At 40.9% G+C, this 16,417-nt stretch overlaps 1 protein-coding gene across 2 annotated transcripts in view; it reads left to right on the top strand.

Annotated features, from left to right (window-relative positions):
* Positions 1-1,549: 1,549 nt before the first annotated feature.
* Positions 1,550-16,417, top strand: part of HMGA2 (high mobility group AT-hook 2) — a 127,745-nt gene continuing 112,877 nt past the window's right edge. Inside the window, exons 1-3 of one of the 2 annotated variants that reach the window (XM_045553426.1) lie at positions 1,550-2,470; positions 5,113-5,199; positions 15,373-15,423. In XM_045553426.1, the coding sequence (XP_045409382.1) occupies positions 2,360-2,470; positions 5,113-5,199; positions 15,373-15,423 (249 nt within the window). In that variant the 5' untranslated portion in view covers positions 1,550-2,359. Of the gene's footprint in view, positions 2,471-5,112; positions 5,200-15,372; positions 15,428-16,417 lie in introns of both variants that reach the window. The other variant, XM_045553425.1, reaches the window with a different exon arrangement.

Genomic DNA, 16,417 nt, shown 5'->3' with positions numbered 1-16,417 from the left:
CATCTTTCAGCCAAGCCCTGACACAAAACCTTTGGTTCCTGTTAGACCCCTCCCTTCCCAGTCAGCTGCGGGGCTCCATCCGGAGGGATGGGGGCTCTCCCTCTCCATCATAGCTAAGTGTTCCCAGAACCAGGAGAAACCCTGGGTTCCCGCAGAGCACTCAACGTGCAGCAAAGTGTCCCAGCTCTGCAAAGGGCAGCTGGAAATGGATTTAAAATGGCAACGCTGACCAATCAGGGCCGCCGCGCCAAAGCAGACATTTACATGCGCCTCCTCCACATGCGCCGCGGAACCTGGCGGTGACTAACTCCCGGCTTAGGGCTGCAAAGTAGGCGTTTTTATTCCACGGTGGTCTGTATCTTGGAAAAAAAAAATTCTTCCCCAGGTGAAAGTTTTTATTTTGGAATTAGTCCAGAATAATTTTGGGTGTGATGTGTGAAAACCCGAACCTAATTTTTTCAGAGTTTTGTGTTATTCAAGGATGAAAAGAGGTACATTTTAAAATGTACTCCACCTCTTAAAAACGGACTGTGGCCATTATGGTGTTCACATAACTCAGAAACAGCCCAGGCTATAAAATTAGGACTTGGCAGAAAGGGAGTTCTTAGGTAGAAGGTTAAATCGAGGTAAATTGAAGAAGGGAAAGTTGGGCAGTTGGTGCAAGTGTGGGCGTAGGAACCCACGAGGTCACCTTTACATTGCCAGCGTCGCAACCACGAGAGACTTCGCTCGCCTCAGTCTTCCCCGGAGGAAAAAAGCTCACCGAAGAAGCTGGTGCGCTCCGTGTGCGTGTGTGCACATTGTTTGCACGTGTCTGCGAATGTGCATGCCTATCTGCGTGCCTGTGTGTGTAAATGTGCGTGTGTTTGCGAGTGCGTCTGAGCGCGCGAGTGTGCACGTGTATCCGTGTGCAAGTGTGCATGCGTTTACACTTGTGTGCGTGTGTATCTGCGTGCATGTGTCTGTGTGTGCGTGCGCGCTCGCCCGCGCGCTCTGTGGGGAGGGCATTCCGAGACCGAGGAGGGCTGTCAGGGGCCGTCTCCAACTTCTCCGCAGTCCCTTTCCACTCTCGGGGAGCTAGAACGCTGCCGCGGGTGCAGCTAGACTCTTCCCGCAAAGTGTTGGCTCCGCACCGCGGAAGTGCAGGTAAAGGCCGATCCTCGAAACGTGGCTCTGGGATAGTCACGTTTCCGCACCTTTCCAGGACAAGTGCCCAGGGGTGACCTCGGGCGGCGGGTGGGGCGAGGCCCGAGGCGAGCCGGCCCGGGATCCCCGGCCTGTCCCTTTAACCCCGCCGCCGGGCGGGAGCACGTGAGCGGGGCTCCGGCTGGCACCCGGGCGCCGCCGCCGCCGAAGCAGTTGTATTTCGAACGCTGCCTCTGGCCCGCGGCCAGGCGCCTTGGCTCGGCGGTCCGCCTGGCCTCCCTCCTCCTCATACTTTTCTTCCTGCGCAGCCCCCTCCCCTTTATCCGCCCACGATTAGAGGTGGGCACTCCCCACCCCCCCCCCGGCCGCCACCCCCTCCCCAAGCACACACACACTCATCCCGCTTGAATCCTGGGGCAGGAACTCAGAAAACTTCCAGCCAGGGCAGCGCGCGCTTGGTTCAGGACGCAGGAGAGAGCAGCCCGTCCCCCTCCGACTCTCCGGTGCCGCTGCCGCTGCCGCCCGCTCCCGCCACCCGAGGAGGCGCAGTGCCACCCACTGCTCTGTCCCTCCCTTGTGCTCGTTGCCCGACCCTAGCCCGGCGGAATCTCCTCATCCTCTCATTACTTTCCGACTGCCCAAGGCACTTTCTCTCTGCCTGTCTCTGTCTCTCTCTCCCTCTGTCTCTCTCTCTCTCTCTCTTGCTCTGTGAGCGCGGAGAGGGGGGGAAGAGGAGGAGGAATTCTTTCCCCGCCTAACATTTCAAGGGACACAATTCACTCCAAGTCTCTTCCCTTTCCAAGCCGCTTCCCAAGTGCTCTCGGTGCCCGCAACTCCTGATCCCAGACCGAGAGAAGAGCCTCTCCAACCTCAAGCCCTCTTTCGCTTGTCCTTCGCTTCCCTCCTCCTCTCGCTACCTCCACCTCCACAACCACCTCTACCTCCGGCACCCACTCACCGCTGCCGCCGCCACCGGCAGCGCCTCCTTCTCTCCTCCTCCTCCCCTCTTCTCTCTTTTTGGCAGCCGCTGGACGTCCGGTGTTGATGGTGGCAGCGGCAGCAGCCTAAGCAACAGCAGCCCTCGCAGCACGCCAGCGCCCGCTCACCAGCCTGCTTCTCCAGCCCCATCACCTAATCTCCCGAAAGGTGCCGAGCAGATTCGGGCAGTTGAGGCGAAGCGGCTGCAGCGGCGTTAGCGGCGGCGGGAGGCAGGATGAGCGCACGCGGTGAAGGCGCCGGGCAGCCGTCCACTTCAGCCCAGGGACAACCTGCCGCCCCGGCGCCTCAGAAGAGAGGACGCGGCCGACCCAGGAAGCAGCAGCAAGTCAGTACGCGGGCGCGGTGGGGGCACCAGCCCACCCCCGTTCCCGCTGCCAGGGCCCGGCGACGCGCCGGGCGACCCGAGCGCGGGAGCTCAGTCGCCGACCGCTGCACGCTGCCCGCCGGCGGCGGGGGCGGGGGAAGGGCGGGCGGCGGAGTCCCCCACGACTGCGCCGCCGAGCCCCGGGGCGCCCGCGTCCCTCCGGGCGGGGAGGTGGGGAGCCGCGGCGGGCGGCCGCGGGCAGGCGGGAGGTGGGGTCGGGCGAAGCTCTTCCTCGGACTTTCGCTATTGTGCACGGCCCTGAGTGGCGCGGTGTCGCCTGGTGACTGCAAGTGGCCGGGGTCCCACAAACCAGGGCTCGCCAGAACTTTCGAGCCGCTTTTGCAATTGCCGGACGGGAAGGAGGTGCCGGGGATCGGGGCGCTCCGGCAGATCAGGGCCGAAGGGGTTAGAGTCCTAAGGATCGGAGGCTCTTTCTCCCGCCTCCCGTGCTCGCGGGCCGGGGGCGGGTGCGCCGCAGTCACCCTGTTGGCGCCCTCCCCAAACTCCCGGTGGCCCAAGACTCGCGCCCTCGCGACAAAGAACGCGTGGGGACTCGGCTGCCTGGTGCTCTTAAGGCTCTTTAAATGCCGTGCGGCAGCCGCTAGAGGTGGCCGGGGAAGGGGGAATGGGGGAGCCTGGGCCCCCGCGGGACGAGGTTAACTCGTTCGGCCAAGGGCGCGTTGAAAGGAGTGTCCGAGAGGGTGCACGGTAGCTAAGGTCGCTTCCTCGTCAGGCGTCCCGTCCCCCTTTTGCCCCCGAATCCCGCGCTTCAGAGCTGCAGACATTAGATGTTCTTCTAGGCGAGTGGCTGGGGGTTGGAAGGGCACGATCGAGGGGAGCCCGGGACCCCGCGGAGTGGAGGGTTTTGTCTGCGGATACAACCAATTAAGCGTGCAGCCGGCGCTTGCAGAGCTGCGCGCAGCGCCCAGGGCTGGGGGTTTTGTTCGCTGCAATTTCCAAGCCTCGGCGGGTAGGGTTGGAGCGGGATCTGTCTATTGAGAACATTTAAACTCCACTTCGTTGGGCTTTAAAACTTCTCCTTCGCTCCTTAGTCTTAAATCGCTTCCTTCATGGCAAATAGGGCGATTAGAAAATAATCCTAGAGTCCCAAAGCTGCCCGAGAGTAAGGTGGGGAAATTGAACAATGTTTGCTTGCCAGTGCATTTTAGAAAAACTGAGAGTTGTACCTTTTTGAAATCATCAAAGGAAACAAGCCAATCTAGAGGCCCCTGAGTTTTCCCGCTCTGCCCAAGCGACACATTACACCGCGTTTGGATCCTGTTTTACACCTCCCAGGAAGTCTGTGCCCTCCCCCACTTGTTTCCCACCCGCCACCTAGCTTTCTCTAACTCTACTAATTGTACCCCCCTCCAAAAAAAAAGAAAAAATTCAGGAAGAAAATGCACTGGGGTCCGGAGGTGATTGGATGTTTTTACCTTTGAGTTAAGACAGAGTTCACAAAGAAAGAAAAATGTGTCTCCAATGTGTTTGCACTGGATGTGCCCAACTGGCGCTAGTGGTCCCACAGAAAGCTTGCAGGGAACCTTCCCCAGATTCTGTAAATAGGATGCGAATTTTCATTGAGGACTTTCATGTGTTTTAAGTTAATTAGTCTCACTTAATCACTGAATCTGAATGAAATGTGAATAGATGATTCACTGGATAAATATTTAGGATCTGGAATATTAATCATCACATTCTCTTAACCACTTGAGTATTTACTACTTGGCATGGAAGCCATTTAAAGTTTTGCTAAACCTAGTGATTGTTTCAATTTCGCCTTCCCAGACACTCCATTCCTCCTCATTGCCCCCCCAAGCCTTTTAGTTTTCTCTAATCCACCCCCATAAGAGTTTTCTCAAAAGAAAGTTTTGAAGAAAAGTTGTTTATTTTTATCAAAAGCTATTTAAATTTAGACTGGAGACCATGTCTGCATCTCCAAAAGGAAGTGGAGAATTGAAGCAATTATGTAGATAATTCAAGCAAAACCTCCCACCACAGATTTACCATAATTATTTGGAAAGTTTGGGGGAATGGAGTTATTTTGAACTGAAGAACTTGGATAATTGCTCCAATATTTCACTCACAATGTGTCGGTTTGAGGCGTAATAGACCTAGAATGCAGGTATACAGAGATGATTAAAAACTGCCTTTTCAATATGGAAGATGGTTGAAATATCTATGACGTTAGCTTCATATTTATGTTGTTTGAAATGCTAGTATAATGGGCAGTGGTACTCATATAAAATGGTTATGATTTCTGTGAGTTGCCAAATGCATCACCATGTAAACTTTACACCTTCAAAATATATGACTTTCTTTCTAGAGCATGCAATATTTTGGCCTTTGTTACTATTATAGGTTTGAAATAGAATCTAGTTTTCATATACAAAATTGAGTTTCCTCTTTGAACCCTTGCATTAAAAGTATAATTATTCCCCTTTTTCTGTAAACTCTGTATCATCATCATCCATTTATGCTTGAACTGAGTGTGTTCCAACGGCTCTGTTGAGCAGCACATGCAGAAAATATAGCTAAAGAATCAGGGTCAATTTCTTTCAGACGGTCTTGCCACAACAGCATTTTTTTCCCCCCACAATTAGGAGCCAACCGGTGAGCCCTCTCCTAAGAGACCCAGGGGAAGACCGAAAGGCAGCAAAAACAAGAGTCCCTCCAAAGCAGCTCAAAAGGTGAGATTTCTCAAGTCAAGCTCTCCTAACTTTATCAATGACTATGGGAACCTCCCTGTTATTTTCCCATTCTGAATCCACACCTAAAGATTTGTCCCAACTGGGTAACCCAGGACTCATTTCCTACGTTTAACATTAGTTAGATGGGAGTTAACTTTTCTTCTAAGTAGAGGCTTAGCATAAAAAGTTCATGAAGAACTTACAGTGTTGTTTTTAAACAAACAACCACCAAATAATATGAACCTTAAAATCAGGGAGTGGGGAGGAAGAAAGGGGGAGTGGAGAATGACAGAATAATATTTGCACCAGTTGTAAAATAGTTAAAAACAGATCAAAAGTATAGATTTGCCTGGTGGTGAAGTTTTTGCGATTTCCTCTGAAAAATAATAGAGTTTAATTTGCTTTGTGCTTTATTTACGTGACTACTGCAAACCAAGTCCTATTAAAGTACTTTGCCAAATAGATGATAATTAAAAGTAAATCCAATTATGGGGTACTGGAAACAATTTCATGAATTTTACAGCTTTAATTGTGATGATAAGGTATACTGTTTGTTCTACAATAAACTGGTAATGTAGTATATCATAATCTCAAAAAGCCTTTCCGTCAAGTGATATAGAAATACTCTGAATTAGACAATGAGAAGTTTTAGCAAATATTTGACTCATTTAATATATATTTTTGGGCAGGACAAAACCCAGTCAAGTGTAACATTCAACATTTTTCTGAATAAATTTTAAATTGCAGTTTAAAATAATTTCTTGTTGGTTGTATTTGAGCTAGAGAAGAGGAAATATCCTAGGGTGAGTGCATGTACAGAGAAGTGAAGGTGAATATAAAAGTCATTTTTTTTGGCTTTATAAATAAATTGGGAAAAAAGTTTCTGCATTTTATTTGTAGGTTTGTATAGTAGTTGAGAACAAAAGTTTAAAAATCAGAAGTAAATTTTGATATACTTTTTCAGTAGATTGGAGTACACCATGTATAATGTTTGTTAGAAAGGACTGTATGCTCATCTTTATGGAGTTAATATTTTGTGTGGTTTTTCTCCATGACTGTGGGCACTAACCATATTATTTGTGATAGTTTTCAGTGTTGTAAACTGCCATAGCAACTAGTCATTTAGTAAGTTACTATAAAGTTATTTAGAAAGTACCTATGACTTCTTGTCTGTTTTATTTTAACAGTTTTGAACAGAGTTGAAGGAGCAGATTTTTAATATAATTAAACTTAACTGCTGCTTAGTGTTTAGGTTTAATTGTGATTTATATTTAATTAATAAACTTTAAAGTAGCTCTAAGTGAACTTGTTATTTAAAAGTGACAATAATGTAATCTGGTATTCCCAATATGAATACTTTGTTTGTTCCATTTTACCTGGTTTATAAGTTAATGAAAAAGACCTAATTTTACCAGGGAGTTTTTCTATGTTGCATAAGTATGGAATTTACCTTATTTAATTTTATTCTAAGGAGATGTCAAAGGAATGTGTTAGTAGTTAGCTAACAAACATTTAAGGTTTGATGTAATTGCTCTAAAAAAATGCATCATTATAATATCTCATGGGAAGAAATATTTAAATCTCACTATAAATAATTTGGAATTTAATACAAAAAAAGGAAAACAAATTGCCTTCCAGATTTCATTGTATTACATTTTTTGAATGAGTAAATAGAAATGCTCCTATCACTTTCTCTTCATTTGAAAAAGTTTACTGCTGGCTACCAAAATCTTTATTGACAAAAGGAAAGTTGAGACTTGTGCCTAATTTACCACCTAAAGCAAAATAAAAGAAGTTGCTCTCTTCCCAAGTAAGTTTGGATTTATTTTTAGTGACTTTAGTGCTAGGCATTTACAAATGACCCTCCTAGGTAACTCATCTTCCTGATAATTCTTCATGTGTATACATACATTATTACAATTTCCAAAACAGAAGTAGGTTTTCTTTTTTTCCAAAGAAGTCCTTCTCTTAAATCTTTCATTCTTCCAGACACAATTATTTCACACAATTCTGTTATAAAAGTCCCTCTCGTAATAAAAATGAATAAATACATTTGCCCATAACATGATTGTTATTTTTTTTCAATTTTGTAAATTACGCTTCATTTGGAGAAGATAATACTTTGCATAATAATGAATGACATTGATGAATCATTCATGGCATGTGTAAACTTAAGGTATTTTCACTTTCAAATCAGTATCTGTTGAGTATGTTATTTCTCTATATAAACATGATGTTCAAACATTTGTTTATTAAGTGTATATTGTATTCCAAAAAAAGTATGTTTGTTAGGATTTTGAAATGAAAATCTTTTTAGAAAAAATTGTTTTTCATAACATGTAAGATAAACATACTCTGCTAGACTGACCAGAGTAGATATGAGAAGTCTTCTATGATTAATAAATTGGGTGTTTTCCTGCAAACTGAGACTCACCACAATGAAAAATACATTACAAAAACTGGTAAGTATATGAGAAGAAAGAAGTCAAAAATTAGAGAAGATGCAATGTACACTGGACTCCTGATGATGTTGTGTTTAAAATTTCTTGCTGCTTGAAATTTCTTTACTTAACAAAGTTTGTGTTTGGACTCAGTAACTGGCCTTGGGGCATCTGAAAACAAAACTGCTTGTTAGAAAATTAACAGTGTGAAACTTGACAATGCATGCAGAATGTTGCAAGACCAAGTGGACGACTACTAAATTAGCCATCACTTTAATTTCAGACCATATTCAATAGAAAATTGATTTATGTAATATGTAAAACAAATGCATTTATAAAAATACAATATGTTATGCTTGGAACTTTTGGAAGAGAAGATAAGTATTCTTCGATCTTCTTATATTCCATGAAAACTAATTCCCATGGATGCCCATTATATGACAATTGTAGTCATTCCTGAGGAATCCAATCTGAGTGCTCAGAATTTCTCCCTGAACCAATTTCATATTGTTGCCTTAATAAAAGGAAAGAAATCAGATGTTAATGTTTTACTGAATAATTAATTTATCCATGTCTGTGTGTTTGTGTATGTGTTTTTACCCCTTTATTTATTTTTTAGTTTGCTGTACATCTATGACCAGTTGTCTCTTAATTTAATTTAATTTTTTTTCAGTTTTGTTTTCCTGTTATGGTTGTGCTGGATAGAAATGCTTTTTATTTTCATGTCTCCCATGTTTGGAGAAGGAAGTTATAACCCCTTTAGTTTAGGGTTTTGTTGTTCCTTTTCCATCATGAGAGAGAGGGGTTGTCACTAAATTCTTCAGTGTTTAAGTCTCAAGTCAAATACATCTTTAAGTTTCAAGCCAATTCTCACTCAAGTATTTTTAGGAAAATTTTTTTTCTGAAGTTGAATTAAATTTTATTAGAAGGAAAATGAATATAACAAAATCTCAGGTGTAAGATGACCCTACATCATAATGTCACAGATTTGCTTAATCTTCCTTTTGACTTTAGACATAGTGGCCAGACCTAGACAGCAAAGCGCAGAATGAAAATATCGTCTAGGTAAAGTAGCTATAGTTCAAATACTCTGTTCAGAATAAATATTTAATGTCTGTCTTCAGTTTGCTATAAAAGAAGTCCCGATATTAATTGAATGCTATAAAGACTAGTTCATGTTCCTTCTAATCATTTGCATTCCTAGAAATATGGTTTATTTTTCATAAATCATTGCTAACACCAATCATGGATATTTTAGGAAGAGAAAATGTGGGTTTTATTTACAATTTCAGATAAATCATTTGGCAAAAATGCTGAGTGGGGACAGAATTTTCTTCAGAATATGGTAGGCCTAACTGTAGAAAATAACCAACATCATTATAGGTAAGTCAGGGAAAGGTGTTGGAAGTTGTCATATAATTCCAGCCTATGGGTTCTACAGTACTAGTATGATTTAGTTTGATTCCTCTGTGTTTTATTAGGCAGGTAAATTCCATTTTGGGATTCAAGACCCTATCTGAGTATACAAATGAATTTAGGCAGATGGAGTTAAGTAAAGCCCAACTGCTGTCTCCATTATTTTATATTTTAAGCTGTCTTACCTAAACAACTAATTTTTTAATTTTACTTTACCAGGGAGGACAAAGCCTTGCCTAATGTATCAGCAGATTCTATCTGGCAATGCCTTTTTTTGTCATCACAGATTATATTCAAATATGGGAAATTTAAATACGCTTGAATTACTTTTTGAGGTAACTTTATTTCAAGGGACCCATAGTTCTTTCTGATTCTCTGGAAACTATCATCCTTCTGAACTCTTCTGAACTTGAAAGCTCCTCATTACTTTGGCTGACCTACATTCCTGGCTCATTTTTATCTCAAGTTCTCAACAGATCATTTTGCTAAGGAGATAGAATATACCAGATTGGTATTCTATTGCGTTTCAGTTCTTTCTTGAGAATAGATGGATGTTGAAGGATCATTCAAACCTGTCTTGTCTTGTTAGTTGACTTTCTGCAGTTTCCAGAACAGAAGACACAGGTGGAAACTGAATTGCACTGTCCTAGATTCTAAAGTTTTTAGTTATGAATCTGTTTTACGAACCAGAAGAAAAAAGTGAATGGAGAGCTGACTATATTTTAGGCTATTGCTTTATTTTATATTGCTTTAATACACTGACTAATTTTGAATGATGTATTCTATTTGATTTAGTCAGAAGTGGTACGGGCATTCTCTTTTGTCTAGGGTAATAGATTTGTTCAGAAGGTAATCCCTGTGAAATCTTGTATCACTGCTATTAATTTTTCTGATTATGAAAGAGGCAAAGGGAAGATTTGGAGGAGGAAAATCTGAAATTTTGAAAATGACAACCTTTTCTGTTATTTTGGCTTTGGTTTTAATTTAGTGTTTGTATACGTGAAGATAAGCATGTGAGCAACAATGACATAGAAGTTGACAATAAGGGATTCCTTGGGTAAAACAAGAAAGAACTACAACGGATGATGGGATTTACTTATATTTCCTATTGAAAAACTTATTGTGATAGCAAATTATAACATCTTTTCAAGACTAAAAGTTTTGTACTTAACATTGGAAAACCCACAGAACTGGATTATCAAAAATGTAAAATGAGAATTTCCTCAATGCTTAGTCTGATTGATTAGTCCGGTTGATTTTGATGCCAGTGCACATTGATTTATACTGTTTATACTTTTTAAAGAGCACCTAAAACAAATAAAATTTGATTCTCTAGACTTTGGATAGGGCTCCATAGATTCTTAGGTTCAGCAGTTCTAAGTCTTAAAAAAAATCAAAATACATGAAAACAAAACAGCGACCATCACACCCAAATATTTTTCTAGCTCATTTTTTATACAGATGCATGATTGATTTGGAGTAGGGGAGTTCTGGCTTTATCTATCATTCATCACAGTACATGTAAAATATAGTAAGAACTTTTATAATAGCAAAAAATTAATAGCCACCTAAATTTGTCCCTGAAGTCAGAATTGAATTATTCTTGTGGTTTCCAAACTCTGCTCTTATCCATATGTTTATAGGAAACTTGGAAATATTTTACTTTTAACTAATTTGATTTTCGCCCTAGAAGGTTATCTTTTGTATTTTAAAATTTCCCATGGCAATTTTATTTTATATGAGAATAGCTCCCTGAAGAACAGACCTTTACTGCGTTGAAATCAGATTGGGTCTCAGTTCTGCTACCTATGAACTTGGGCAGGTTGCTTAATCTCCCATTTGTGAAACGGGAAGTAATAGCTGCCCTACTTAAGTAAGATAATGCTTGGAAAAATCACTGTGGAAACTTACAGAATTGGTAGGTGTTTTTTTTTTATAAGAGTAGCATTTTAAAATAAGGGGAGAGAGAAGAAATTACATTCGACTACCTACTAAATGCCATAGCTTTTATCAGGCACTTTACATATATATTAGCTCCTTTAATCCTCTGACATAGGCATTGTGGTCTCCATTCCACAAATGAGAAAACTGTGATTGAAAGATGTAAACTATGACATGTCTGATGTTTAGCTCTAGTAAATGATCACACCTAGGTTTGAATTCCACTTTAATGCCAAAGCTTATGTCCTTTCCACTACTACGTGCTGTCAAACATTTATAAAATATTTGATATAAGGCAGATTGCTGTTATGTCCAGTGGTCTGAAAATACAGGTTGGAAGTTAGGTTTTGAGAAACCTTTAAAGTGGCCCTCCAAAGGTTATAAAGGGATTGGAAATGTGTGCCTTCTGTGACTGATAGCCACAGACTTCTGATCCCCAAATAAAGCATAGGGCTATGCCTTTGGGGATTGTCACATCCAGAAGTTATCTTATTTCAATGAGAAGGCCAGATGAAATGATTTCTAAAGTTTCACTGAGCTCCAGCATTGTGATGGTAAGAAGGAAATAAGACACACATATGATATAAATACATTCCTTCCTTCCCTCCCTCCCTCCCCTCCTTCCTTCCCTCCCTCCCTCCCCTCCTTCCTTCCCTCCCTCCCTCCCCTCCTTCCTTCCCTCCCTCCCCTCCTTCCTTCCCTCCCTCCCCTCCTTCCTTCCTTCCTCTTTCCCTCCCTCCCTCCTTTTCTGCTTCCCTTCCTTCCAGAAGTATGATGTGAATACCTCCTGTACATCAGGCACTAAGCACTGTCATCAAGCTCAAGAAATATATTTGCTAGATGAATTCTTTCTTAATTTTTTTTAATGTGGAGTACATTTAAGCGCCTAGAGTACCAGAACTTCTTAGAGGAAGAGATGATTCCATTTCCCATTTAACATTCCTCCCAACCCTCTTGAACTTGCTTCTAAACATATTAAAAATTAAGTTTACAGTTATGAATCTAAACTTTAAAAAAAGAAATTAAAAAATATGAATGGGGACAATCAAGGAAGAAATAGTACTTTTAACAATATGATATGATTGTTGTGACTACTAGTGTAATAGTGCTGGTAATATTCTGAAATATCAGTTCTTACAAATGCAGAATTCCTACTGCTGCTCCCTTTTCTCCAGCTATGTAAGCAATAAATACTTAGTTACGTCTCCATTATACATAGGTTTATAGTATAGAACCAAATTCTGTTCTGGTAAAGGAAAACCAAATATACACTTCTACTGTATTGCATTTGTTGACATATTAAAACAAAACAAGCCCCCTGAAAGTTTTGTTTGTCTTTGAAAAATAATATTCTGAAGAGCGCTAAACACAGGAAAACAATGTTCAAGCCAGTGTTTTCCAATACGTAAAGATCCTGCATCTGTGCTGGTTTACAAACTAAAATCCTAACTTGTTTTGCAGGCTTTGTGAAGTTTGATTAGAATGATTAAATAATGTGGATTTTAAAGAACAATGAAAACCTCCCAGATCGACGCCACACAGCACAGCTAATGTGTTTCTTCTAGATGTAGTCTCAGAAGAGGGTTTCAGTTTACATGTAACACTGGCCTGAACGACCAAGGAGCAAGTTTGCTTTTAACAAGTCCGGGTGATAATCGTGATATTTTGCCCTTTGGTTAATGGTGCGAATTTTATTTCTCAATAGGCTTTTTGTAAATGAGATGCTCATTTAAAAATCATCTTATTTGCAGGGCTTTCTTTCTCTTTGAGAGATTCGCTTTCTCTGACTTTGAAATGGAGTGAAACCCTTTTAGGAAAAATACCACTCTCTTGAGTAGATTTTAGATACGCTCGGATCACGTCATGAGCCCTGAAACACAACAACCGCACTGAAAAAGCCTGGTGTAGCACCATTAGCCTTTCAGATCAATAATTTCCTCCCCTCAACCCCCCTACCACCCCCATTCCCATTCAAAAGGGTTTCTATCTTCCATGTTTGTGTAATTCACGGTGGGGTAAACTGCAATCTTACAATTACTCCCAAAGATTAAATCAAATGCTGCTTGTGTACTAGAGAATTTTGTGCTCGTATACCTCACTATGCACCATCCAAAGGGTTTCTTGAAAGCTTCATTCTAAAGGTGGTGGATGTAATGGAATATTTGCATTTTCTGAACCTTCTGTGAGATATGGAGCTAACTTGAAGAAAATCTTCCCTTTTAAGGTTCCATCTTGTTAGGAGTGAAAGAGTATCTATGGCAGGCTCTTGCAGGTACCTCCATGACTCCTCCAGGAGGTGTTAGCTCCATTATACAGGTGAAACCATATTAAGGTTTTCAGGGACCTGCCTAAAGTTATAAAGCTAAAATGGCAGAGCAGGAATTTGAATCTAAGCTTTCCAAAGTAGAGTCTGTGATCCTCTCAGGACACCTCCTTCTCTCCGGGAAGCAACACTCCAAAAGACGGTGTGATTTACTGGGCACTCACTTAATTCGTGATCCTATGACTGAAGCAAAACAATGTCACTAACTCCTGACAATAAATGATTCCTTTGTGGAGCTATTCAAAAGTAATAACAATTCAGAGTGCCCAAATCTGACGATTCGATAGAGCTCCTGAAGGCTACCATGTTTCCTTTTGTTCTGGAAAATTAGCTGAATTGGTGACAGTTTTGTGTCCTAAAATATTTTCTGTGGTAGCAAATGCTTGTGTACTAAGAGGTGTTGACAGTGTTAAGAGGGTAGGAGCACAGTCATTAGGGTCAAGCAGAGCTGAGTTCAAATCCCAGGTCTACACAAAACTTAACCTGTTTTGTGTGTGACTTTGAGCAAGTTTTTTACATATAACTATCTCAGACTTAGTCGCTTATCTGCAAAATAAGAGAAATATTATAACAGTACCCACTTTGTAAGGTTACTGTGAGGGTTAAAGTAACACATGACTCACTTAGCCCAGTGCCTGGGGTATAATGCTCAAAAAATGTAACCTACCATTACAATCATAGAGAGTTTGGGTTAATACATGGGACCTGTTACATAGTAATGCCAGATCAGGGAGATATTATTTGGTGAGAAATCTTGTGACTTATTTTATCTATCATCTACCTGTCTATCAACTATCATCTGTATCCATCTATTTTTTGCTAAGCAGATTGAAGAGAGAAAGAGGAAGGTTTCATTTGACAGTGTAGATAGTTATAACACGTCATTTTAGTATCCCTGTACCAAGTACCCACTGGCTGTTAACCCAGATAACAAAAGTAAGAGGCAAAACAAGTTATCCTGGCTCAGGTTACCTACAGTTTTGTGTAGCTATAGCCTTGGGAAGATTCTCATACACAGAACAGTATGTACTAAGTTTTCTTTATCCTGAAAAGTATAAACACATATTTTCATAGAAGGTATATATGAGGGTGTGTGTGTGTGTTTGTGTGTGTTTTTGTTGTGTTTAGGGATTGGCGTATGGGTGACAAAAATGGGGAAAGCTAATTACTTTATAGATACTATTAAAATTTGATTCAAAAGGGAAAAACAACTGTGATACCAGAAAAATCTGTGAAGTAAAGCAATGAAACAAACTCTCAAGATAATTAGAAATATATTCATGTCAGGTCTGTGTTGAGTGTGAAATTATTCTTAATAATGTACATTTTAAATTAATTATTAATTTTAGGCGCTTGTAGTTTCCATCTCTGGTACAAGCATTGATGATTTTTGCCAGCTTTCTTTCCCTCTCTGCTTTAGGTGAACTGATTGACAGGTGATTGTTTTTGGCAAGAAACAGGAAATTCACCAAGGAAAAGTGTGCAAATGTTTTTTTTTTATTTCGAATTAGAATGAATGCTTATGTATTCGTTTTTACATTTAGATTTGCTTTTGGCTGCCAGTATAGGTTAGAAGTGCCTTGTAAACTGAAAGGCAATATATCAACATTAATTTTTGTAGCTGGAGTTGTAAAATGGAAAGAAAACCTTGATCATTTAAAAAGTATTAATTTTCTAAAATACTAATTCATGTAATTATGGAATGGGGATAATTTTTTTTTATTATGGACAGAAATAAAAGCAAAATAGCTTTTTAAAAAGCATCTTCATGCATTTCGGAAGAGATCACTCCAGGGGAGTCTTTTAGGGAGAGGGATTGCATAGACAGCTCTTTACATCATGTAATGGGGAAAAAAACAAAAAAAACAGAGAAGAAGAATCTATTCAAAAATACAGGAGAAGATGAACCTTAGAGGGGAAAGAGATTTTTAAAATAATCTAGATACCTCATCTGCAAACCAGAACATTCTTACTTGAAATGTGTCCCTCGGTGCAGTACTTATAAACAATGTCAGGTAGGAAACTATAATGACTTCCTTTTGCATGTTGCAGAAAGCAGAAGCCACTGGAGAAAAACGGCCAAGAGGCAGACCTAGGAAATGGGTGAGTAATAAGATATAATTTAGTTCTGTTCTTTTTTTGTAAAGAAAAAAAAATTTTTTTTTTAATGAGAAAGTTGTATTTCATTAATTACATGAATTTCTGTTTTCTGCTTTGATGAATTGTTTGAAAGGGTTAAGGCAAGTGACAAAGTATCACCACTTTTTACCATTAGGCTCCAGGTGTTTACTCAGAACACTTTCCTTTCCTGAAGGTGACTCCTTTTTCTTTCTCTTATCAATATCAAGAGTCTCCACTCTTCCTTCAAATGGGGTAACAATGAGATGACTTGTTCAGTAGGTTGAGTAACCAAAGTTAAAGGGTATTATGAAACCTTTGGAAATTGATTACAAATGGTGATAAAATTCAGATGAAATGTGTATATGACACATTTCATCTTCTGGGTGGCTTGTGTTTTCTTTTTCACATTGGCTTTGTTAGGAAGCAAGGATTTAATTTCCAGTTTTTCTCGCTTCCCTTAGAAATCATTCTCTACGTACTGACATTAGAGACAGGTGCATCCACAAGAGTGCACTTGGTCCCATGGGCACACAGATCTTATATCTTTTGAGGCCAAAAATTCAGTGTTCACTGCAGAACTTCACTAATTTTACCGCTTGAACCTTGTTCCCTTGGTCGCGACATTACCCACACTCTTCTGGTCTGTCTTTCCCACTGACAGAGGAGAAAAATTTTAAACATGAATAAAACCATTTCCCAAGAAAGGCAAAGGCATCCTCTATACCTACTGTTGTCTATGATGGGTTCTTCGGTTTTCCTTTTCCCTCTTCCCTAGTTTGTTCTTCATGCTTCATTTTTTTTAAAGTCTCTTTCCTGCTATGCTGAATTATATTTTCCTGTTAGTTTGCCCTTCCCTTCTGCTCTAGAATTCTGTATTGCTTTGTATTTATACTTTGGTATCACCTTTCATTTAATTTATTCATCTTGTAGTTTTCCTCTGCTCAACATGTATTGGGACTAGATTTCTTAGCATGAG

This window comes from Lemur catta, chromosome 6 (assembly GCF_020740605.2).
Source record: "Lemur catta isolate mLemCat1 chromosome 6, mLemCat1.pri, whole genome shotgun sequence".
Taxonomy (NCBI): domain Eukaryota; kingdom Metazoa; phylum Chordata; class Mammalia; order Primates; family Lemuridae; genus Lemur; species Lemur catta.
Note: the sequence above shows the minus strand (reverse complement) of the source record. Positions and strands in the feature narration are given on the sequence as shown.